This window comes from Uloborus diversus, chromosome 10 (assembly GCF_026930045.1).
Source record: "Uloborus diversus isolate 005 chromosome 10, Udiv.v.3.1, whole genome shotgun sequence".
Lineage (NCBI taxonomy): Eukaryota > Metazoa > Arthropoda > Arachnida > Araneae > Uloboridae > Uloborus > Uloborus diversus.
This window is the reverse complement of record NC_072740.1, coordinates 12,044,586-12,069,172: the sequence shown is the minus strand read 5'-3', so window position 1 is coordinate 12,069,172 and position 24,587 is coordinate 12,044,586. Positions and strand designations below refer to the sequence as shown.

General features: G+C 30.1%; 1 protein-coding gene across 1 annotated transcript; it reads left to right on the top strand.

The window, feature by feature from the left end:
• Positions 1-442: 442 nt before the first annotated feature.
• LOC129231443 (max-like protein X) lies at positions 443-24,386 on the top strand. Its single transcript, XM_054865758.1, has 8 exons — positions 443-471; positions 7,718-7,842; positions 9,078-9,200; positions 16,184-16,281; positions 18,360-18,456; positions 20,629-20,728; positions 20,819-20,903; positions 24,103-24,386. Exons 2-8 carry the CDS (start codon positions 7,791-7,793, stop codon positions 24,274-24,276), a joined length of 729 nt encoding a protein of 242 aa, XP_054721733.1. The 5' UTR covers positions 443-471; positions 7,718-7,790; the 3' UTR covers positions 24,277-24,386.
• Positions 24,387-24,587: the final 201 nt, after the last annotated feature.

Genomic DNA, 24,587 nt, shown 5'->3' with positions numbered 1-24,587 from the left:
GGGACTTTCCCTACAAATTTTCGACATTAAGGCAAGAAAAGCAATAATATTAAACACTTTTTATGTTAATGTTAGGGAAGAGGTTGGAGATTTGACAGCTTTTCTCCCTTTAAAAACATAGCTTACGTTCGACGAGCACGACTGGTAGCGACCGCTTAGTTAATCACGTAACAGCTAATGATCACGTTCTCCAATCAACGAATCAACTGCTTAGAATGGTAACCGGTGCAATAACCGGTTGATCATAGAACGCTGTGGTTAGTAACTGGTTACTTACCGGTCAACCGGTGAGTTTCTTCGAACGTAGAGTCCCTAAGGAGTACCTTTTAGCACCTGGCCGTAGCCTACGAGGATCTGCCTTAACAATTCTGATTTTATTTGTTTTGTTTAGTTGGCATCAGGCCTTCAATATTTGTGATTCTTATCAAGTGTATTTATGTTTGCGACGTATAAACATATGGTTATTAGCGTGTGAGTAATTTTAAGCTTCTTCTCATTGCGTTCAAAATGTAATGATCAAAATGGTTTAAATTTTTGATGGGTATAAACATATTAAAGTTTTGAGCGTTGTGTGTAGTTTAAAATTTATATGTCTTTATGTATCTCTACTTTTGTCAGTTTTTAGCTAATGTACGTGTTTACATGTGTAAATGTGTTTCAGGAAACATCATAAATAGTCGCTTGCTTTAATTAAAAATAAAATGTTGTCTAATTGTTTTTCCGATAAAAGGGTAGGTATGATCGAAAAGTTCTCTTATATCACACATTACTGACTAATTCTTATCATAAAGTTAAAAGCTTACTCCAATGTTGTCAATGCTTTTGTAGGAATTGAGAAGGCCATTATATTTTTTAATTAATTTCTCGTTCTTAAACTTGTGGTAAAATTGTTTGACCCACGAAAATACATTTAAGCAGCATTTAATCTAACTTTTAAACTAGAGATTTCAATATGATTCTTACAAGCTATGTTTAGCCTATCAGCTTTGCATGACATTTTTAATGCAGTATTTTTCCTTCAAATTATTAGCTTTTGAGGAATATTTTATATTGTGTTTCAACAACACGTTGGAATGCTCGATCTTAATGCTGGATATCGTCCATTGGCCATTAGGTATTATAGTATTTTCTTTCCTGGGGAGGCAAAGGGCACTTTATATATTAGCAGCATAAAAAAAACTGTTCAGAAATATGTGTAAATATCAAATTATTTCAAAATATTAAATGAATGAACCCTTTTAAAATCCTAATTTGTTTTTGTGAACTCTTTTATCTTTTTTTTTTGGAAAGGTTTCACTTTTGCAATTCAGTTACGTTAGTTGTTAATTGTTGCTTTTGCATTCAATTAATATCAATTAAAATTTGCTTTTTAAGTTGTAGCCTAAATACAGACTTTCTGATCTCTAGGCTTCAATGTATCTACTATCAAAATTCACGAATCTGATATTCCTCATTTCTCGCAATTTTTGCATGTAGTCAGTATTATACTCCAAATGGTTTTAATTACCATCATCCAATAAAAAGTAAAATTAGAACGTGTCAGTAAAAATTTCTTTGGTTTTAATTTGGAATAAAACAGGGAAAAAGACAGATTTTCGAGTGTCCTTTTTGTTATGTTCACGAAAATATTTTGAAACTTTTGTCCTGTGTTCCTGTGTGTCTGATGACTCTTCAACTTTGAAGTTCATTTTTGTACCAAATTTCCTGAGTAATGCAACATTAATTTTCTGTATTCTTTTAGGCATTTGAAAAGATGCTTACTTTTTCAAAAAGTGCTAAAAATGCATATTTTAAAAAATGGCGGGAACATCGAACAAACATCCCCAGTATTCTGGATCTTGGATAAAAAGCTCTGTACTGTACCTCTGTTAATAAACATGATGGAAAAACAAAGCCTTCCTAAACATGATGCCAGAAAATTATGAATCTATCGAAACTTGTGATCAGTTGTCAATTCTGAGGTGTGTGGAAGAAGTTTTAAGTGACTATACAGTGGCACCCAGGAGAGACTCGGATGACTTTTCATACAAAAGCTCACACTTTTTAGCATTAAGAAAGAGGTTCCTTGTAACCCCGAAACACGTGTCTGCAGTTATTTGCAATTTTTGTGCTTCAAAATGTTGGTAATTCATTCATTTAGTTTTCAAGGACAAGGTGTAGATTCATTATTATTGTGGAGATTGGTTAAAAAGCTTAAAAATACAGTAATGGGACCCCAAATCTGGAATGCTCAAGATGCCAACATTTCCGCATTTCGGATTTTTCTGGCTTTTGGATTCTGACTCAAAAAATAGTAAAACTCTCACTGTCATACAGTATTTCTCATTTTTCCTAGTTTTAGCTTATGTTAGTTGCTTATGTTCGAGCTAAATTTCTTTTATTTTCTGACCAATCTGAATGAAAGTATGTATTTCATTATACTAAAACAAAAGTTGAGATAATTGGGCAGTGCTCGGCGTATAGTCCAGGGATGTTGCTTTTTATTATTATGCAATTTGACAATCGATTTTTACAAAAAATAATTTTGTAATTTTGTTCAGTAGGCTTTGTATTGCATACTTATAATGAGAAAAAAAAAGAATCGTCTTTTTCTGAAAGTAGAAGATATTGCTGCACAACTGGAGCAAAACAGATATTTATTCATAACATGGGACATCAACATAACGGTTTAAAAAAAAAGCTTAATGGAAAGTAGTGTGTTTTGAACAAGTAATTGCTGAACATTAAGAATTTTGAACTTTTTAAAACGGGGGTTGGGTTTTTTTTTTTTTTTTGAAGTGAAATAAAAAATCTGGATTTCAGGAATCCGAAATATATAGGGGTCTCATTCTGTACAATATTTACAGCAATTTGAGACTATCTAAAAGCTTTGACAAAAGGGGAAAAATGAGTTAAGCTAAGTCGAGATACCAAGAGTCGACTGTATACAAAAGAATACATGTGTATGGCATTTGAAGTTGTTACCCTACCCCGTGGAGCACGTTGGTCCACTTTACAAGGTTCTATTAAAAATTTAAGTTAAAAAAGTTAATCATTTAAACATTTTCAAACAAAAATTGTGGCATTGAGAAATGTTTAGTGAAACTTGTAGAAAATTGAAATGCTCATTAAATGTTTTGATGAAATAAAAATGAAAAGTAAAAAAGCGGACCAACATGCCCCACCTCCCTCCCACTAAATATAATAGGAAAAAAAAATGCTGGTTGCGTGAAGTTAATGCTATTGTATATAATTTTACATTTTTGCTATTGGTAGCAAAATAAGACTCGGGAGAAGTTCCACAGATTTTTGCAGCAAATTTTAAAGTAATTGTTTGAGTTTTCAGACAGTTTTAAATTTTATCCAGGTCTACATTTATGTTTAATTTGTCAAAATTTGTAGCTAGATCTTTCATTTTAATGCCTGGAAAACTTTTTTCCGCCTTCATCTTGACGCCTATTCAAAATCTTGTTTTTGTCATTGATTATGTAGTTAAGCAGCCACAATGGGAAAAAGTCTTGACAATGTCGGGTTTTAATTATACAGTCGACTCCCGCTACAACGCGATTCAAGTTACGCGAAATGGCTATAACGCGAAATTTTCCCGAATAATGAATTTTAGAACTAATGCGAATTTGTCGTCAACAACACAAATTTTTTGGAAAGAAGTATCGGCTTCGTTATTGACTACCAAAAATTGATTTTGTGAATGTTATTACGTCCCTTTAGCATCACTGACAGTGAAAGGTCCCACATCAAACTAGTCTATGCATCGCTTTGTTAGTGCATCAAATAATCACTCAGCATCTTTCATTTATTTATTTTTTCACTCTGAATATTAAAGTTAATGAAATATAATGGCATCTTAGTGCGCTGTTTCATCTAAAGTTCGTGAAGATGGGAGGAAAAAGAAAATTTCTGACCAAAAAAAAGGGGGGGGGGGAGATTTTCGATATGCTTGAACAACTACAAAACATCAACGGTAGCACGATAGTAAGAATGAGTGAATCTTCCATGCATACAATTAAAAATCAAAACAAAAAGATATATGTACAAGTTCAGAATTTAGTTTCAATATTGAAGCTTGCACAGTCTAAGCAAAGTAATATTATGAAAATGGAAGCTGCTCTCTTGTATTGTGGATTAAAGGAAGGGCCCTCTAGATAGAGCTGAAGCGTAAGCGAAATTTAGTGGGGGCCATGATGATTGAGACCAGGAAGAGTTGCCACATTGAGGTTGCCAGGAAGAGTTTCCATTTGTTGCCACAAATGGAAACGTAATAAAAGAAAAGGCGAGGCAACCGTGTTTAAAAATGTATCAGATTTGAATAACAATCTGATCATGGGGCATAAATCATCATCATCTTCATTTTTTAGCTTATAAAAATTATTACTGCATCTACTGTACAGTACTGTTATAGTGCTACACTTTATTATTTACTACATACTGTGCATATCGTATTGTTTTATTTTATGTTTTTCCCTCCAATCGATCATTCGTTTTGTGCATCTTAAAGTATTTTATGTTGAATAAAACAGCTTTTTTTATTTTTTAGATACAGTAAAAATTCAGTTTTTTATGTAAGAAACTAATGTATAGTTGAAGAATGCTTTAAAGCAGTTTGAGGGATGTTTACAACTCTCTAAAAGACTTTGTATACATACATTTGTCCACAATGCGAAATTTCAACTTACGCAAGGAGTCTTGGAATGTATCCCTCGCGTAAGTCAAGACTCGACTGTGTGTGTGTGTGTGTGTGTGTATTAATATTTGAAAAAAAAAAAGTACTTTCACTGAATGTTTCAGATTTTTGATAGTGACTGCGTTAACACTCAGTGGTCCACACTCCACAATTAAAGAACTTATAATGCTCTAAACATGTAGGGCAGTTCTCAAAAGGTTACAAAAAAGTTAACTTTGAGCAATTTCAAAAATTTTCGAATTTGATATCAATTTTGCTTTTATTCTATAGTATGCATACCTAGAACACAATATATGAACATGAAAAGACAGCAGGTATTTGTAAAAATTGTTAATTAGCAAATTAAATTAGCAGTCTGTAGGTAACACATTTTGGACATTGTTGTCCTGTAGGTAACGGATTTTGGACATCATCATAATGTAAGTTTCACCATTTTTGACAACTGTTAATCTGATTTTTAACTTTTCCAATGAAAATTTTATTTACTACTTTTTGAATTTTTCAATTTAATGATAAAGAGGATATTAATGAAGTACTTGAATGGCTATACATACTGCTCTTTACACATAATAAAGTTTTGGAATGATTTTGAAGAAGTTGATGAAAGGTAGAAAAAAGCTTCATGGAAATAATTATACAAACTTGTAGTTTGATTTATTGGGACAAATAAGGAATAAAAATAGAGACATAAAAATATGACATATGTATTTTTAAAGGAAAAATAAACAAAATATGCTTTAAGAAAGAATGTAAAAAGTGACATCACTTTTAATAATGAATATTTTTTCTAATGTCATAAGAATTAAAACGATGTCTAAAAAATGATTGAAAAAAGAAATTCGTATTTCTATTTGGAGATCGTTAAATTATGTTTAAAAGAAAGAAGAGAAAAAAAAATTCTAAAATAATAAAAGCGGCGGTTGAAAAAAAAAATTGCTAGCGCAGGTGATAAAGGCGCCAAAACTGGTGCAGCTGACGATTAACTACATTTGTCAAACTGGAATCCCCCTCTGGTAACCTTTAGCTTATCGTATACTGTGTTGTCGCTTACGGAGGTTTGCTTGGCGATTTTCGCGCAAAATGGCTTTTGTTCGATCATAACCAGCCATGTTTCTACTGTAATTTATGTATTGTTCAATGTGTAACGTATTAATTATGCAAAATACCAATGGATTAAAGAAGATAACATCATAATAATCTTTTTTATTGATGTTAGAAGACAGTGGATTATAAAAAAATTATAAATAAACCGACAGAATTATCGGCGTCAAGATCGTAACGCCATTTGGACATCTCACATGTATGTTTAAGAAAAATTATTTTTCTTCTAAGATACTGCATAAAAGCTTATGAAAACACTTTTAAACAATTAGAAACTGATTCTGAGGATCGATAAATACCTTTAAAACGAAAACATCATATACTTAGTTCTCAAATAATAGCATTGTAAAGATCGTAACTTTTGGACATGCATCAAATTTCAAACTTACTTTTTTCTAAAATCGTTTACAAAGTAAATAATCTGTCTTTACTTTTGTTATTTGTGTAAAATATTAACAAAAAATTATTCAGTGTAAGATTCATGCCTTTAATTTTTTTTTGAAACGTATGGAAATAATTAAAAAAAATTTTTTTTTAATGGTACATTTGCTCAGTTAACGTTTTGGTATATCCAAAATTGTGCAATTCAGCAAAGAAAGTATTTTTTAAGGGCATTTGAAGAGCTTTTTTTCCATAATTTATGTCAATTCTTGTCTCTATACAGCATTATAATTTACCTCAAAAATTTTAGAGTTAATTAAAATGAAAGTTGTTTGGTGTTGAAGCTTCAAAGTTGAAGTCTGTGTTTGCTCCCACCTTTTGAGAACTGCCCTGTAATAAAAGTTGCAAAAGCTAAGCATTTGAAAAAAAAAATGTTTTTCATAAGTTTTTATATTTTTTACTGGAACTAAACTATTGGATGTGTTTTAAAACTATTATTATTAATATTTTTTTCAATACAAGATGCTTTACCTACTTTTCTGATGTAATATAAGGAACAAATCTGATATACCCCCCTCTTAGCGACTTTTTCCTGTTGGCGCCAAAAAAGCGTCGCCAAGAAAACTATGTATGACGTCATATGTCATACATCGTTCTTAGCGATGCTTTTTTAGCGCCAACAGGAAAAATTCAAATTATGTCATTAATTATTTAATGAAATTAATGCATTAATTTTTTTTCCGTTGTTTCTCCGGGATACGAGCCCTCGGTCTCATAGTACTTTCGTAATGAGACCCCTGCCTCGGTCTCATTACGAAAGTACTATGAGACCTCGGGCTCGCCAGGACCTCGCTGCCGCTCGGTCCGTTATCCCTCCGACTTTTAATATACATCACAGTCGGATATAAGTCACAGATCTCCTCCGTTCAGTATACAATAAAGTCAGATTTTATGTGAAATTAACACCATTTTTGTGCTACAAAAATGCCAACCAGACCAAAATACAAACTACCAGAAACACACTAAAAACACAATAATTCAAAATATGTTCACTTACCTAACCTCTTTATTTTCAATTAGTTTAAATATAAAAAATCTATTTAGGACTCCGGTACGTCCAAACGTTGCATGACCTGACGAAAAAGAAAAAGAAGATTCATTCAAAAATTTCAATTGATACATTTGGACAACATCACAAACCGAACTCATAATTAAAATAGAAAATTCAACTAAATTAACATTAAAAAACAACAAGAAAAAGAATACTCTAAAATAAAGTTTGAATTGAAACTTTATTTTAGAGTATTCAACTTAAAATCTCCCTAAGAGCGAAACATATGAGCACCTACCTCCTACCACACATACACGTGCAAAAAGAGACTTCGAGAAACTACTTTCCAGCGTTCAAGTTGCAAAACCAGGGTTGCCAAGTTATCGCCTTATTGGCGATTTTCGTATCGAGCGAAAAATTAAAATCTCGCCAAGAGGGGGGCATATCAGAGGAGAGCCTAATATAAAATGTATAATTAATATTTTTATGCCTTTGTTTTTCAGTGTTAAATGGATCAACCATTGTTTTCACCATAAAATTTAAAAACATCTGGGTTCATAATAAAATGTGTTTTTGATGTATGGCAACATGGCAGAACTTAAATACTCTGACACAAGATTTGATTCTGGTTTGTAGCTTTATTTTTATTATGAACAATTCTTACATGTAGTCTGGTTGTGTCAGAAGTCTATTTCTCTTGATAATATATATTTGGTAAAATTGAATCCAAATATCAAGACAAATGTCTGTATTATTTTTCCTGTATTATTTTAACATAAGCTAAACTTAATTTTACTCTGTTTTTGACTTTAATTTTTTATTTTTTGTTAATAAATTTATTAATGTTTTTGCTTTCTGTGTCAATGGTATATTGTGAAAATTGACATTGTAACAATCACAATAATTACCTTAACAAAACATTTCTATGACCATTGCTAATGTCTACATTCTTTAAAATTTATTTAGTGCTTGCACTTTTTGAACTAATTTTTTCTAGATATTATGTGTGATGGTTATCATCAGGGTTGGTAATTTTGCCAGCAAAAAGGTATTTTTAAAGTGTTAGTGGACGCCCAATCTCTAAATTAATTGATGATTTTTTTGTGATTTTTGCAGTTCAAAAAAGATATATGTTTGGAGTGCAAAATAGCACCTTTCTAGAGAATTGCCATTTTGTCGTCTCAGAGCAACACGAAGAAATCTAATCCCAGGAATAATTAAGATAACTCTACTTTGCTCAAGGCGACGATATGTGCTATGCATTGTTATTAAAATATCATGTATTATTTTAATTGTAACAAAATTAATACAGTTTAAAGAAATGCAAAAAAATCCGATTCATATAATGTTTTTAAAAAAATCTTTATTTTTAAATAATATAAATTGCTAACTAATTACCAACTGCCCCACAGACCCCAATTGAATCACCATAGGTTTTAAACCTAATTTTATTAAATTGATAATAACAAATTGCACTAAATTATGAACTCATGAGAGCTTTACCATTTCCAATTGACAATGTTAATGATTTTATGAATAAAAATATTAGCTTATCTTTTTGTTTTATTACATGTTTAGAACAAGTCTTGGTCTACTAAAAATACCTAGAAATGATTGGTTGGGTCCAATGCTTTGCTTTTTTTTTTGGTAGTCTACTTGTTAGCTTTTCATTTTTGCATCGTCTTCTAAAACTATTGGTTATAAAGTTACACATTTAAAGGCTTCTATAAAGCTTTATTCATTTTCTCATTCATGAGCTATCTTTCCAGACAAAACTTTTAAGTCATACTTTTTTTTCTAATTTTTTAAATTCATTAAATTGTTCAATATTTTGAGTCATAACATTATTGCAATATGTTTCAGCATCGGAAAATGATAAAATCAGTCTTTCTAGTCCACCTGCACCTAATCTTGGCTTTTCATTTTCTCGAACATCTTCTACAGGCTCAATAGATCTTTTAACATCATCTTCTGCTCAAAACACAGGTATTTATTTTTATTAGCTTTTTTTTAACTGAATCTTTTTTGTATAGTCCAACCACGGATTGTATTGAATTGGCAAAAGCAAAAATTTGATGCACGCATTCAGCTCATTTGAATGAGACTGCTTAATTTAGAGGCTAATATACATTTGCAAAAGCCGACATCCCTTGAAGCGAAACTTATGGTTTCTTTTTATTGAATGATTTGATTCGCTTTCCTTTTATTTTTTGTATTACCTCATTTGAAGCCTCTCCCCTTTGTAGTCAGTTGTATGTTTGCTTTAGAAGTGAAAGGATCATCTGAGTTCGTTGAGGCGTGTGCCTAACCCTTTTTGTTTTGATGTTTCAATATCAATTAGCTTTAGACTTCATTAATACATTTATTTTAACTTTAATGGCCTGACTTCATTACCTATTTGAAACCACATTCGTTTTCATGGTGCTATAGGCCAGGAATAGAAATTTGATTCATTTTAACGTAGTTTTGTTAATTTGAATACAAAAATCGAATATTATTGTTAGGATTCTTAGAAAAAATAAACATTGTTGTGATTTTGATCAAGTTTATGAAATAGAATTTAAGTTCTTCAAGAAAACAGAACTATGAACATTCTGAATGCCTTGGAATACCGTGGATTATTTTGTGGATTTCGAACAAAGAAGTGAGACATAACAAAGCTAAAGACTCTCCACACATATCCATTCTTCTTGGTAATGGACACCCTTTCTCCCCCTCTCCTCTTTTTGTTGTTATTGAAGATTTCGAGGTAAGCAAAGAACTTGATTCCTTTTTTGTCAGAAATGTCTGATAATGAACAGTGTGATAAATTTGAAAGGTATAAGAAAAACAGAACTGTTTTGAGAGGATCCTGTACTAGATTAATTAATCAAATTGATAGCTGTTTGAAAAGTGAAACTTTCGATTTCGATACTTTAGAAGAAATCATTGATCAGATGAACATTAAATATGAATCTTTAATGAAGATTGACAATAAAATTGAACTGTTGGTAAAAGCTGAAGAGTATGACTCCAAAGTGTCTTCTGTTTATGAATATTGTGATAAAATTATTTTGATGCTTTTTTGAAGTCATAAGAAAAGTAAAAGATAATGAAAGGAAAAGCACATATTTTAGTAATGATAGTATTAATATTTCAGAACGATCTTCGCTTTCTCATTCCAAATAGGAACCTGTTTCTGAAAATAAATTTGTCAAACTACCTAAACTTACTATTCCGAAATATTTTGGTCAAATTACTCAGTATTTAAATTTTTGGAATACTTTTAAAGTGTCGATTCATGATAATCCTGATCTTTCAAAAATTCAGAAACTTAATCGTCTTCAAAGTTATTTAAGGGGACCAGCTGCTATGGCAATAGAAGGATTTGAGATGACTGGTGACAATTATGACGTAGCTTTAAAAATTCTCGAGGAGCGTTTTGGATCAAAAGATCTTATAATTCAAGAACATTTTGACAAACTGTTAAATTTCGCTCCTGTGTATAAATTGAATGACATTTCAAAATTAAGAAAAATGCATAATGAAATAGAAACAAATGTTAGAAGTCTATTATCTTTGGGAATCAAAATGGAATAGTATAGTCCAATACTTACTGCAGTTATACTTAAAAATATTCCTAGTGTTCTAACTTTGGAATTTAATCCAAAAAATGAGAATAATTCGCATACTGACATTTTTGAATTGCTAGATTTCATTCAAACTGAATCAAAGTTTGAGAGCATAGTTTTTTTCATCATAATAGCAGATTTAAAGAACCATATTGCTCTGAAAATAAACCTCTTTTGAAGAACCCAAAGTCAGTTCCCTCCACACACAAATTTGTTGCAGTTGCAGAAGAAAAATCAAAACTGAATAGAGAGTGTATTTTTTGTAATTCGTTTCATAATTCATCCTTTTGTAATGCCTTAAGTGTTGAAGAAAAAGGGATATTTTGAAGGATCAAAATAGGTGTTATCTTTGTTTAGGACTAAAACATAAAATCAAAGACTAGATTTGCAAAGTCAGTTTGTGAAATTTGCAAAGGGAAACACAATGAAAATATTTGCTATAAATTTAACAGTTTTGCTAACAATAAATCTACTGAAGAATCTTTAGTAGATGATTAGACGGAAAGTGTAATTTTGGCTATATCTCATATGGGAAATAAAAATAGGACTCTTTTGCAAGCAAGTATAGTGTTAGCAAAAAATGAAATCTTAAATTCGAACTGTGGTACACGTATTTTACTGGATTGTGGTTTGATGCATAGCTTTACCTCACAAAAAATAGCTAATAATTCAAAATGCAAAGTATTAATTAAAGAAAAACTATCTGTGTACGCATTTGGAAGTAAAATCCCGATCCAAAAACAGTATGATGTCACCAAACTTATGTTAATCAACAAAAACTCTCCCAACTCAAAAATAGAAATTAAAGTGTTGGTTACAGATGAACTATCTGGATCAAACATTCCACCTCCCGAAGTTGAAGACTTTAATAGCATGAAACAGTTAAAAAATATGATACTCGCGGATTTTCCAGAGAGTAAAGAACCCATTACAATTTTAATTGGTGCTGATTATTATTATAACGTTGTTACAGGAAATATAAAGCATTTAAGCAAATCACTAGTTGCAGTTGAAACAATTTTTAGTTGGTGTTTGCAAGAGAAAAAGAGTGAAAATAACTTTTCTTTAATGATGAATGTAGTCGTGAAAGATAGTGTGATTTCAGAGCAAATTCAAAAGTTTGGGACTTAAAGCCTTCAGGTATTATTGATTTGAAGCAAGATACTGATAAACCTTTTAGAGTTTTGTTCAATTTAACGGACTTGCATGTCAAAAGGTTTAAATGTGTTTGGATTAATGTGTCACCTCATGAACTGAAAACAATATCCGATTCAAAATCTGATTTATTAAAAAAAAACTGAATTTTGAAAGACATGATATTAAGCTGTTTGTCCGGGATGGTTTACTTCTGGATGAAGAAACAATTATTGTACTTCGAGAGGATGACACTAAAAGTTCAATATGAAGAACAATCTGTCTATTCTCATACTAGTGGAAATTATTTCATGGAGAGCAAGTCACAAAAAACATTCCAAAAGCGAAGTCATATTGAATGTTGTGAAGATTGTTCGCCTCCTCCCAAATTCAAGAAGTGTAAACGTAGTTATGCCTCAACTTTAGTTGAAAATGAAGTCCTTGAATTAGAGAATGAAAGAAAAAAAAAAGAAGATTTATCAAAAATTATCTCTCACAAAATACTTTCGCAATTTCTAACTAAAGAAAAAATAGTTTGGAAAAACATCGTGGAGAGATCCCCATGGTGGGTAGACTTTTAGGAGCACCTTGTTTGATCTGTTAAGGAGTGTTTGCATAAAATACTTGGGAAAGTCTTTTTGAATTTCGAGGATATGACCACACCGTTCTCGCCCAGGTTGAAGTAATCCCTAATCTACGACCTCTAACGTATGTTTATGACGAAAGTGATGAGCCAAGACCCCTTATATCCATGCTCTTCCTTAATTTTGGCCAAAATCAACTTTCATACCCTCTTACATTTGCCGAAATAATCGACCTTGTTTTTAAAAAATATCCTCTCTTTTGAAAAGAAAGAAATTATATCAATAGTTACTCTTGAAACAGCTGTGGGATAGATGGAAAAAACTGCTTTTTAGATCTACGTACTGCTCATTCAGTAAAAAATCCAAACACGCACATTGAGTTCAAAGTAGGGAATGTTGTGTTAATCGAAAAAAACACCAAAAATAAACTTTTATGGAAGTAAGGTTAAGTTGAAAGAGTGCTTCCTGATCGTGACAAAAAAAAAAAAAAAATCGTTGATATGAACTGAAAACCAGCAATGGACCATTGCAGCATTCCGTCTAGCATTTGTATCCATTTAAATTAGAAACTCTTTTCAGACCTTTCAAATGCTATACTTTTGAAATTTGAATATTGAAATTAAACTTTAAAATGTGAACTTTAATTATTTTATGATTGCTTTTTTAACTGAGAACTTCTTAAACTTTGCATTTTATTTTTCATTTTTTACTTTAGTCTTTTTTTTAATTAAGTTCACCATGCACATTTTTTATTTGACATCATGTGTTAAAATGGTAATTATTGATCACTTGACTTTATTGAATTTTTAAATGTCATAACTTCGCATTATTGTTGTAAAAGATAAGAGTGGTAAATATTAGTACATATTTGGTAAATTTATACTTTAATTGGTATATCAATTGATAAATGTCTTGTATAACAATGACATAATTAGTAAAATTTGTTAATGAACTCGTAGAAGAGTTCAGGTGGGGAGTGTGAAGCAAAACTTATGGTTTCTTTTTATTGAATGATTTGATTCGCTTTCCATTTATTTTTTATAAAACTTCATTTGAAGCCACTCCCCTTTGTAGTTACTTGTATGTTTGCTTTGGAAATGAAAGGATCGTCTAAGTTCTTTGAGGCATGTGCCTAACCCTTTTTGTTTTGATATGTTTCAATATCAATTAGCTTTAGACTCCATTAATAAATTTATTTTAACTTTAATGGCCTGACTTCATTACCCATTTGGAACCACATTCATTTTTTTTCACCTTAGAAACTAATAGATGCGTTTATTTCCACCTGTAAACCAGATGTTTGTCTTTCCATACAATCTGTGGTCAGACAGCATGTATAGTATTATAATGCTTTCACAGCTGCATCAAACTGATCCTTCTGCTACACCTTACTGCAAACTGTACAATAGAACCTCAATTATCCCAAAAGTTTTTCAACCGGTATCACCAGGCCTCAAAGTCCTCCTATATTTTCTGAATTTGACAGCTATTCTCCCATCTTTCCAATATTTTCTCAGTAACTTTTTTTTTTCATCCGTTTGATGAGACCAAAAAACACAAGGGGGAAAAAAAAGCTGGAAATGTACAAAACATGTTTAGAAGAAAATGAAAGGAAAGTTGATGGAAGGGATACTTTAAAATTAAAGAGGAAATGTGATTATGAATTAAAAAGCTTACAAGAGCAGTTGGGACAAAAATGCTTATAGAAAATTTAGAAGAAAACAAAAAAGTTGAACTGGAAAATAATAATTTTATTCAAAATAATAATTATTATTATTGATTTTTAAACATCTCTAATGTTGGCATATGTACTAAACTTCTGTTGGAATTCTATTCTGTCATGGGTAAGCAAAAGACACTAACTGCATATTTTTTTCACTTTTTTTTTTTTTGCATTTCTCTCATCTATTGTATGTTAGCTTTATTCTACAAGCTTGCTTTTTGGGTTTCCGCTGAAAAAAAACGTCTGATTCAAAAATGTCTCTATTGTTAGTATTGAGTCCAAAATCTGTTTCTTCAAATATCTCGAAACCTCATTTTTAAAACTGCCATTTTCCTCAGCTGCCCACAGCAGTACTTGCAACTTCAACTTATTTTGAGAATGGGTCATCAACAAAACCTTTTTCTTTTAACAAATTTACTTTGTTTTAGTAGTGTAGCATATTGCCTTTTGGTGTACCACTGTATGTCACATATCATCTTGCATGTGTAGTTAAAATACTCTTTTTGAGCTACCTATGAGATTGCATGACAAATTTATAAGATTATGAGATTATACTCACTTTTGACTGAAAACAGCTCAGAAAAAATTCTACTATTGCTAGGGATGTGAAAAGTACGGAAATTTTGAGCTTTTTCTCATTTGCTCTAGATATCTCCAAATTTTAATTTCTTTGCTTCTAGATATTTGAAACTAAGAATTTCTTTTGGAACTGAAAATGTAACTGTTGTTTTCATGAGTTGTAACTTTTAAGTTAAAAAGATAAATGTTTGGCCTATTGAAATATTAGCTAAAACTCTTATCAGACAATAAGAACTATGTGTATTCTTAACATTTGAACTATAATGAAAAAAATAATTTGAAGTTTCAATTTGGACATTTTAATTTTTGGTATGAACTATTTTAAAGTCTACTTATTCAGTCTACTTAAAATTACATTTGTAAGAAATATTTAATTAAAAAAAATATATTTTGTGTGTTCTATTGATCACAAATTGTGTGTGGATAGATTTTGAAAACTAAGCAGTTAATATAATATTTTTAATGAAATTTCAAATTTAGTTCAGCAGATTTTTTTTTTTTTTTTTGATACTGTCATTACGGCAGGGTTTGTTCATTTAAATCATAATTAAAATCAAATAATTTTGTTTAAAAAAATCATTCATTAAAAGCATTTAAGATTTTATTATTATTATTTCGCTATTTATGAGTAAGTTCTGAATGTATCATATGTTGCATTAACAATCTCCACTTCAATTAGCATGGCTCCAGAGAGTTCTGTTTACATGGTCACCTCAAAGCAACTGTAGGATATCTTTCTGTAATTCCTTCGATTAGATGTCTTACTGTTGCTCTGAGGCGACAATATGTTTGGGATAATTATCTTTTCAGAACCTTGCAATATTTCTGTTATTATTCAGAAATGAATTAAAAAAGAAAGTAGAAATTTCAGCTCTTGATACACTGCATTACATTTTGTAAGCGTCTTTAAAAAAATAAATTCGGGGAAACTCAAATTGGATCACCCTGTATATTGTATTTTTATTGGAAAAGTTGTGAAACTGTATGCTTTTTTCTAGACATGTTTTTTAGTAAAAAATGTTTGAAAATCATGGAAGCTCACAATTGGTCGTAGATTTTGCTATCTAGTGCCAGCTGTATAAAATTGTCATTCCCCTGTTAGATGCTTTGCTAGAAAGAAGATTTTATTTTATCAGTGTCATTTAATCTTTGTATCTGGTAATAAAATTTATTGTCATAATGTTCGGATGTCATGTAGAGCAAGTATTTGCTTTGTCAAATTTTTTGACTAAGATATTTCTCTCTTGGAATTAGAAAGGTGACTTATGTTAATCAATTATTAGTAACAAAGTAATGTGTTTGTAAAACTGGTGGTATATAGTTTTTCTCATGTTTCAGACGATGAGGATAGTGAAGAGAAATCAACTTTGAGCTACAAAGAGCGCAGACGTGAAGCTCATACACAAGCTGAGCAAAAAAGGAGAGATGCTATTAAGGTAAGTAGAATCTCATATTAAAAATTTTCTATTTGAAAGTGTACTGATCATTTTCCCCTTCATTTGAACATTAAATTTGATTCAATATTTTCTTGAGTATTGTTTTTGGTTCTTCCTGCAGCTCGTGAGCATTGTAAATGATTTTGGTGTACATTTTAGAAATTATAAAAAGCATTTCTTTAAGTTTAAAGAAAGGATTTATTTCCTTTTCTAAATACTAAATTTTCATTAGATTTGCTAAGTTTGAAAGAAGAAAAGAATAATCTTTACTTTGAGCTTTAGGGAATGATTTTAGACTTAGGATTGCTGAAGGTAATTGGGCTAATGATATCAACTGCGCTCCGAATTAAACCAGTGTTACTTTTTTCAGATTGATGCGCCTTTTATTTTCAAAGAGCTTTTTCCTGTTTTCAATTTTCATACTCCCCACTTCTTTCATTTTAACACTAGAATTACAGTGATGCGATTTTAATTAGGTGTCATGAAATATTTAAAAAGAGTTTAAAATGCCCTTAAAATAACGAGCGCTGTGTCAGCTGTATTTTAGAAACTAGTGGCTAATACTCCTTTTTAAATACAAAAACATTATGAATGCATCAAATTCTTGCAGTGATATGTTCTAAGTGGCCTTTTTCAAGTTTCTACTCTGCTTCAGCATTCGAAAATCTATTTGGATTTCTCTTGTTCTTAAAGGGGTTAAAATGACACCTTCTCACGCTTCTAGGTAGAACCCATAGTTCTGGTTTAAAAAAGTACAATTTTTTCCAAACCTTTATATTATTACGCAGCGCAATGATTTAAGAAAAGTCGTGGAAGGATTAAGCTTTTTATGAAAATACCAAGGAGCAGTTAACAAAACAAGGAGCAGTTAGCAGTGTGCTTGGGGTCTAAATTATCCCTCCGGTAATTCTAGTGTTAATCAGCACAATAGATCACATGAACATCCTTCATATAGCATATCTAAGTTTAATCATGCATGATGCTCTCTTCGTTGTTAAGACTAGAAATTACTTCTTTTGCAGAGTAAGAAAACCATTGTTTAAACTTTTAAAGATTATTCTTGCTTTTTATTTGTGCCTTCAAGTTACACATTAAAACAAACATTGAATTTGTTTTCAAATGCTGCTCAGAGTAATAAAAGAATTTCAAGGAAAGCAGGTTTTGGGATTGACAGATTAGACTTTCTCAGTTTTGAACACATTAAATTTTTATGTCCAGAAATTGTGTATTGTTGGAACTTTACTGCACCAAAAAAAAAGTGTAGGTCTTTTTATATCACCAGTTTCTTTTTTTCTTCTCCTTTTTATACAACTAGGTGTTTCATTCCTGGAACCAGAATCTTCATAATTTGTGCTGTAAGTGAAGTACTGATTTACATATTTAGAACCATGCAAAATTATTTTTGAAGACTCATGGAAGTTTTATGCTGTGTATTTTGATAAAAATTATGTTAATAGTTTTGAATGCTTTAAGCTGTTTAAGTTTTAATTGATCCCCCTTGATGGAGCATCAACATAAAACTATTGTATGACGGCATGCAAAAATAAAGTGTATGCCAAGTTTTGTGAAAATTGGCTCAGTTATTTTTGTGTAAATTAGTATAACATATGTCTATATGGTCCATGAAAACGCAATGCTACCATCATTTTCCAGAATTTGATAAAATTATTGTTCATTTTAGAAATAGTTTAAAAATTAATGACATTACCTACATTTAATACAATTAAAAATAAATCTGAAATAAATGTTGAGGCATGACAGTATAAATGCAGGTGTAATTCATTTACATTGTTTTCAAAAAGAAGTATTTTTAAGCAACTTATTCATTTATTTTCTTTTTTTAATTTAAAGAAAATTATATCTTAACAAAATGGAAAAAAATATCAGTTTAAATTCTTTATTTTATAGTTATTAAAATAAATTTTGAGCTTTGGGGGACACATATTTCCCCTATCAACCTTTATCCCTTGTGTCCCTGTATTTTGTGTCTACAAAATTGGATACAATCTCAAATAGTCTATTTAGAAGACTTTGATTTGTGCTTTAAAATATAGTTAAAACTTTCTGTTTCCATTTAGAGAGGATATGAAGACTTGCAAACTCTTGTTCCCACCTGTCAACAACAAGATAGTATCAGTAGTTATAAACTCAGTAAAGCTACCATTCTGTCTAGGTGTAAGTTGTTTTCTTGTCATATGTGTTGTTTTAAAATGTTATTTTAAAGTTTAAAAAAAAAATCAAAAAGGTTAAATTTACTACTATAGAGGTTTCTTTACATTTTTTTAAAAATTTTGTATCAATACAAAAAAGAAAGAAAGATAAACAGTAGCACAAAATTTGCAAATATTAAGTTATAAACTAAGGGAACCAGTCATTATTTTACCAGTAAAGTTCAGAAAAATGTCAATTTTTCAAGAAAACAGAATGGTGCCTACCTGTTTATGGCGTTTGTATATCTTATACCTTTCAAAGCATTTTAAACTGTTCAAGGAAAATTTTTTAAGCATTTTACATTTTAATATTTTTAATTTTAAATTTCCATAAAAACCTCTTTCAAATATTTCAAGGTAAGAACCTTTCTGCTTTAGTTTTTGTTTTATTTATTAATACTGGGTTACTTCCCATTCCAGCATGGCACAAAATTCAGGTTTTGCCACATACTTAATAACCTTTGCCTGGATAATATTTTCGTGCATTCTGTTGTGTAGAATATTTTACCTTGCATGTGTTGTCAGTATGATTTCAATAACTCTCAATTTTTTTTTCAATTAGAAATCAGATTTTGATACAAATTTAAAGTTGTACAGCCGACGTTCGATATAAACGACATCTCCGTCAAACAGAAAAAGGTTTTTTATGTTGAGTGGTCGTAATGAGAAGTAGAATTAAAAAAATATATATACAAGTATCGTGCATGTTCCGTCGCTCCAATAAAATTGGCCTTTTTTCAGATTCCAGTTAAATGCTTAAATTATTTTTTATCGTATGAATTTAAAATAACAAACAGACAAAGTTACAACATCAACATAGATAAATTTATACTAAAACTAAATGTAGATTGTCCTGTTCTGAAAAAACTAACATTCAGGATAACATTGGGTTAAACACACCACATGTGAAAAGTGAATGCAGGTTTTTGGAAATAAGACCTAAAATGAAGTACTGGGGTTTCGTGTTGGACATTAGAAGCCAAGGCTATCAATAATGTCCCTCCACCATACTGCCAGCAAAAAATCAAAAGTTTTACCCATTTAACTATATGTCCAGGTGCAAGTTCCAATCCATGATCATCGGTTCAGTTTTCCTGCCAGTCGATAAAAATAAAATTTAAACAAAACCAATCAAATGAATAAAAAATAAATAAAAGGTTCATCCAATAAAACAGCTCCAAAGACATTCCAGGTCAACCAGAAAACACGTTTCATAAAACATCATCAACTGGAGTCATATCATATGGTTTCCTCCAGAAAATTCATACACTGAACAGTTAGACCGTTACAGTGAAGCGAAGTGTTGGTTAAAGGCTATGCTAGAGAAAATATTATTTACGAGATAATTTTGGATATGGTTTTCAAGTAGTTTATTTTTAAGTAGATTAATTTCTTATTTGAATGCTGTAATAGTGTTGAAAATTCTTTTGATTCTGATGGCTTTCGAAATGATGCCAATAAAAACTTTTTTGCTGAGGGAAGAAGAAAAACTTTGCAGACAGTCAACTTTGAATTGAAATTTGCACTTTTTATCATAAATAGTGGTTTTACAGTTGAAGTCAATGATAATTTTAATGTCAAGAAAATAAAAAATTTTACAATAAAAAATTTTACAACTAAAGATAGAATAAATATTAAATTTTTTTGCAGAGCTGTGATTAGTATTAAACATTTTGTTATTAAGTGAAGAGTTGAGTGCGTATGTGAAGATAAATTGGAATTTAAGAATAAAATGGGATTCCTGCGAGAGCCTTTTTTCCAGTGAAAATTCAAAACCTAAAAAAGAGATTGATATATTTTCAAAACTATGAACTTGAAAGTGTTGAAGCTCTTTATCTTCTATAAAAAAGACTTGATTGTTATCTGCATAATGTACACTTTTGTTGAAATCAGAAAAGTTGTTGGAAGTATTTTTAAAATTTGTTTCCCAAAAATATTTTTTGCCCGATAAACTTTGCAATTTGCTTTGTAACAACAGTTCTTTCTTTCTCATTATTACTTATACCTTTTAAAAAATTTGTTATTTCCTTTTTATCTTGAGTAGTATATTTATTTCTGCACAATGTTGCTTGCAGCAGTAGGTTATTATTTCTTTTTTTTTTTCAAGTATCCCTCAAAATTTATATATTTTTTCTAGCAATCGATTACATACAGTTTTTAATACAACAAAAGAAAAAGCAAGAAGATGAGTTAAATGCACTTCGAAAAGAAGTTGTTGCTTTAAATATTATGAAACAGTAAGTTTTATAGCTATTTTAGGCCAACATTTTTGAAATGCCTTTCTGAACCTTTTTATTTGTAGCTAAAATGAAATATTTTTCTTTCAGAAATTATGAAAGAATTGTGAAAGTTCACCAGAGCCAACCTGGACAAAACAATAGTAAAGTCAGTGATGAAATGAAATTTCAAGTGGTAGGGGGTTGTCCTTCCATTCATCTTTTCTTTTAGATAGTGGAATGGTCGGCTAGAAGAATGTTGAATGTGATTTTTTTTTTTTTCAAAATTGGTTTTCTGGTTAACTAATGTGGCTAGTTCGTTAAAAGACGAATTTGAGTTAATTTTTATTCTTTGGAGGAAAATGTTTATTACAGTGGAGCAACGTTGGATGTGACATTTTCTTGGTAGCTTTTTCAAAATTTATTGTGCTCTCAGAAAAAACCCTGTCCTCTAAATTTTGTATTTTGGAACACCAACATTGTTTTAGCAACCATTTATTATTTTTATTTCAAAACAACAAAACACACCCTTCTTATTTTTTCTATATCTCAAGAGAATGTTTTAAACATACTACAAAATATTTTTGATGCAGATATTAGTTGGTACTCCGGAGCTATGTCCAATTAAATCTCCCAATTGAAATAGCATAAAATCTGAGGAGTGGCATAACTCCACTATTTACAGAGTACTTACTGTTTATACTGAAAGAAAAAAGTATTTGCTTGAAATTGATTCTTCATTCAGTTTAAATGGTTGGAAAATAAAGATATTGGAGAGGTTTTCTAAACTCATACCAAAAAGATGACTTTCATAAAAAGGGATCAAAAATCAAAATTTTGGAAAAACCCAAAGTAATTATTTTTCGAAAAAAAGAAAAAAAAAATCTTATCCCATCGATGTATATTCAAAAAAAAATAAAAATAAATAAATAAATAAATAAAGGACAAAACCTGAGACATGACCGTACATGGTTCTAGGCAATTTGATGTGAAATTATCCTATTTTAAATTAAAGTATCCTGGCTAAAAAGCATATGGTAATTCTGTTTCTGCACACTGGAAAAACTGGAAGAGTCAGATAAGTCCAGTTATAATGTATGGGGAAAAGTTGCTCATGTGAACATGGTATGTTTTAGGAAGATCACTTCAAGCAAAAAATCTGAAAAAATTCTCAAATAAGGACAGTAGCGGTTGTACCTCTTGGACAAATATTTGAAGCAATGAGCCATTTTATGTATCTGTGGTGGCAACTTTGTTTTAGCAGGTGTTGAAATTTTTTTATCACTGTCTGCTCATGTGATAACATTTTAAAAGCTAACAGCTAATATAAATCTAAGTATTGCGAACCATTGTATGAACATTCAAGTAAATTTATGACAATTTTTAAATTTTTTTATTAAATTAAAAATTCTTTTTTTTTTTTTTTTTTTGCAAGTTAGCTCTAAAGTAAACGATGGGGCACATGTGAATTGAACAAGTATGCTGGGACACTAGTGAACAGTTCCCATAGCCACTCTCCATAATATTATTTTTAGTATAGAATATTGTAAGTGTAAAAAAAGTGTAAATATTTATAATTATTATGTTCCTATAATCAGTTTGTAAATGTATTATTAATTGTTATTAATTTAATAATTATTTATTTTTGTTTATTATTTTAAATTTTTTTGTTGCTTAGTTGTTGATCAATAATTTAGCGTTATATAATACTTACAGGAAATAAAAAGACACAAAATACTTTCATTTAATTAAGCTCAAAATCATTTGAAAATACATTATCAAACAATGTATGAAGCTTAAAAGCAAAATATATATAGAATAACCCTTACATAATAAAAAATTCTTTGTATTGTGTAGTCATATAAGTTTTTTTCTAGTCTATTCAGTGATCAGAACAGGCTATGAGACTTTAGACTTTGACCAGTTATATACTTGGAAAAAATATTTTCTTAGTGTAACAATTACTGTACAATTGAAACTGATGCAATATAGGTTACAAACCCTTCAACATATTTGTTATTTGGGTACATGTTCCATAATGAAGAATTTTCCTTTAAAATATGATGCTTTACCTGCTATCTTTACCCGTGTTCATATTTTCTTCAGGCCTATTCACAAGTGCCCAGCTCTAGAGGCACATGTGAACAACTGCAGACGTTTTTTAAAAATACCATAAAGTAAAAAAAAATATTTAAAAAATCCATGAAACAAAGAAAAGTTTTTACAATCATAAAGACACTTTTGCGTTGAGAAATTGACAATATTTTTGAAAAATAAAGACATGAAAAAAATTGTTCACATGTGCCCCCTTTTTCCCTACCTAAAAAAGAGCTAAAATTGCAAAGCTCTATGTAGTTTTGATTTCATAATGTGTTGTTTGGGTAGTGTGAATACAAGTTTGCAGTTTCAGAAAATCTGCTCGCTGCATAACACGTGAAAATCTGCAAAATTTTTCCTTTTTTCAGTTCGCATCTTTTAACCTATAAACTGCATTTTTGATACTAACTAATTTACGATTTTAAAGTACAACTCTCATGCTGTACAATTATTAAGATATTGCTCTTCAAAGGTTGGTCTTTTTTTAAATGAAAAATTTTATGCTTTTATCTCTTTTTGCCCAGTATCATCACAAACTGCTATTTTGTAAGAATAATGATCATAATTATGGTAGAATAAATTTTATTGGGTTTTCATTTAAGCCCAAAATGAAGTCTTTAGGCATAGAAATCCATTTATATTGTTAAAAAACAAATATAATCAGAAAATTTGATTTTTGAAAAAATGAGACACAAAACACTTCTCAAGATAATATGAGGAGAATAAAAAGACTAATGTCTGTATATAAGTTATCTGTGTTAAGAGAGCACACCAGTTTTGTAAAAAACATATTTTAGGCCAATAGTTGACAGTCCTATTCAAGTAACACAACCTGAACCTTTCACCCAGATGAACTTTCGGCCGCAGTTATTTCTTCGACTTGAAAGTTACCTTCAGGGTTTTATTTTCAATAAGAAATATGTTTAAACAAAAACTTTCATTTTCTTAACAAAATACTTAGAATAAGAGAGATCTGAACAGAATGAGATTTCAAAAAGGTAACACTATATTTGCGTATTATTTTCATCATTAAGACAAATCTTACAAATTAATTACATTCAATGTCTTGGTTTATAAAGTGTCCTTTATGGGCAGGGTTGTACTTCTGGACTAAATAAACAAAGTTACTTTTGATCATTTTTTTTTCTTCATCCTTGTGGATTAGGATTGCAAAAGATGTTCTGTTCCTGCAAGTCTTTTCAAATGACATTGTATTCTTGTTATTGTTTATGCACATAACTGCAAGATCTATGTACATTCTTTAACTTCTAGTATATCTAAGACACCTCTTTTTATAGTTTCAGGCAATATGTGATTCTTTGTTCCAGTCATTCAATTCATCAGTTTCTGTTGCCAATTTTGGGGAGCTCTCAGCATGTGTTTTTAGTTGGTTAGAGGAATATTGCAAGCCTCAAACTCTTCAAGAAATGATTATTTCACTTTTGTGCCAGTTGAACAATCAGATTGCTTGATCAATGCAGTATTTCGTATTGATATAATGTATTATATCATTGTTTAGTTCTCATGTGCATTTTAATTAGCTCATTTATCAGGGTTCGCCAATATATATCAGTCGATATATAGCATGATATATATCCAATGTTTATTTTCAAAATATCATGATATTTTGATATTTTTGATATTTATTTTTTTTAACTGCGGTATTTTCAATATAAAAATTATATCAATGATAGTAATATTGTTCATTTTTTATTAAAAAGAACCAAAATGTTATGTATTATATTTTAATGATGTATTATTTCATCATAATATAACAAAGTAA

Excerpts from the sequence above, each read along its gene's own strand:
- LOC129231443 (XM_054865758.1), top strand. The coding sequence starts at position 7,791 with ATGTATGGCAACATGGCAGAACTTAAATACTCTGACACAAGATTTGAT. Across the intron at positions 7,843-9,077 it reads TGACACAAGATTTGATTCTG|CATCGGAAAATGATAAAATC; the intron begins GTTTGTAGCTTT and ends AATATGTTTCAG. Across the intron at positions 9,201-16,183 it reads ATCTTCTGCTCAAAACACAG|ACGATGAGGATAGTGAAGAG; the intron begins GTATTTATTTTT and ends CTCATGTTTCAG.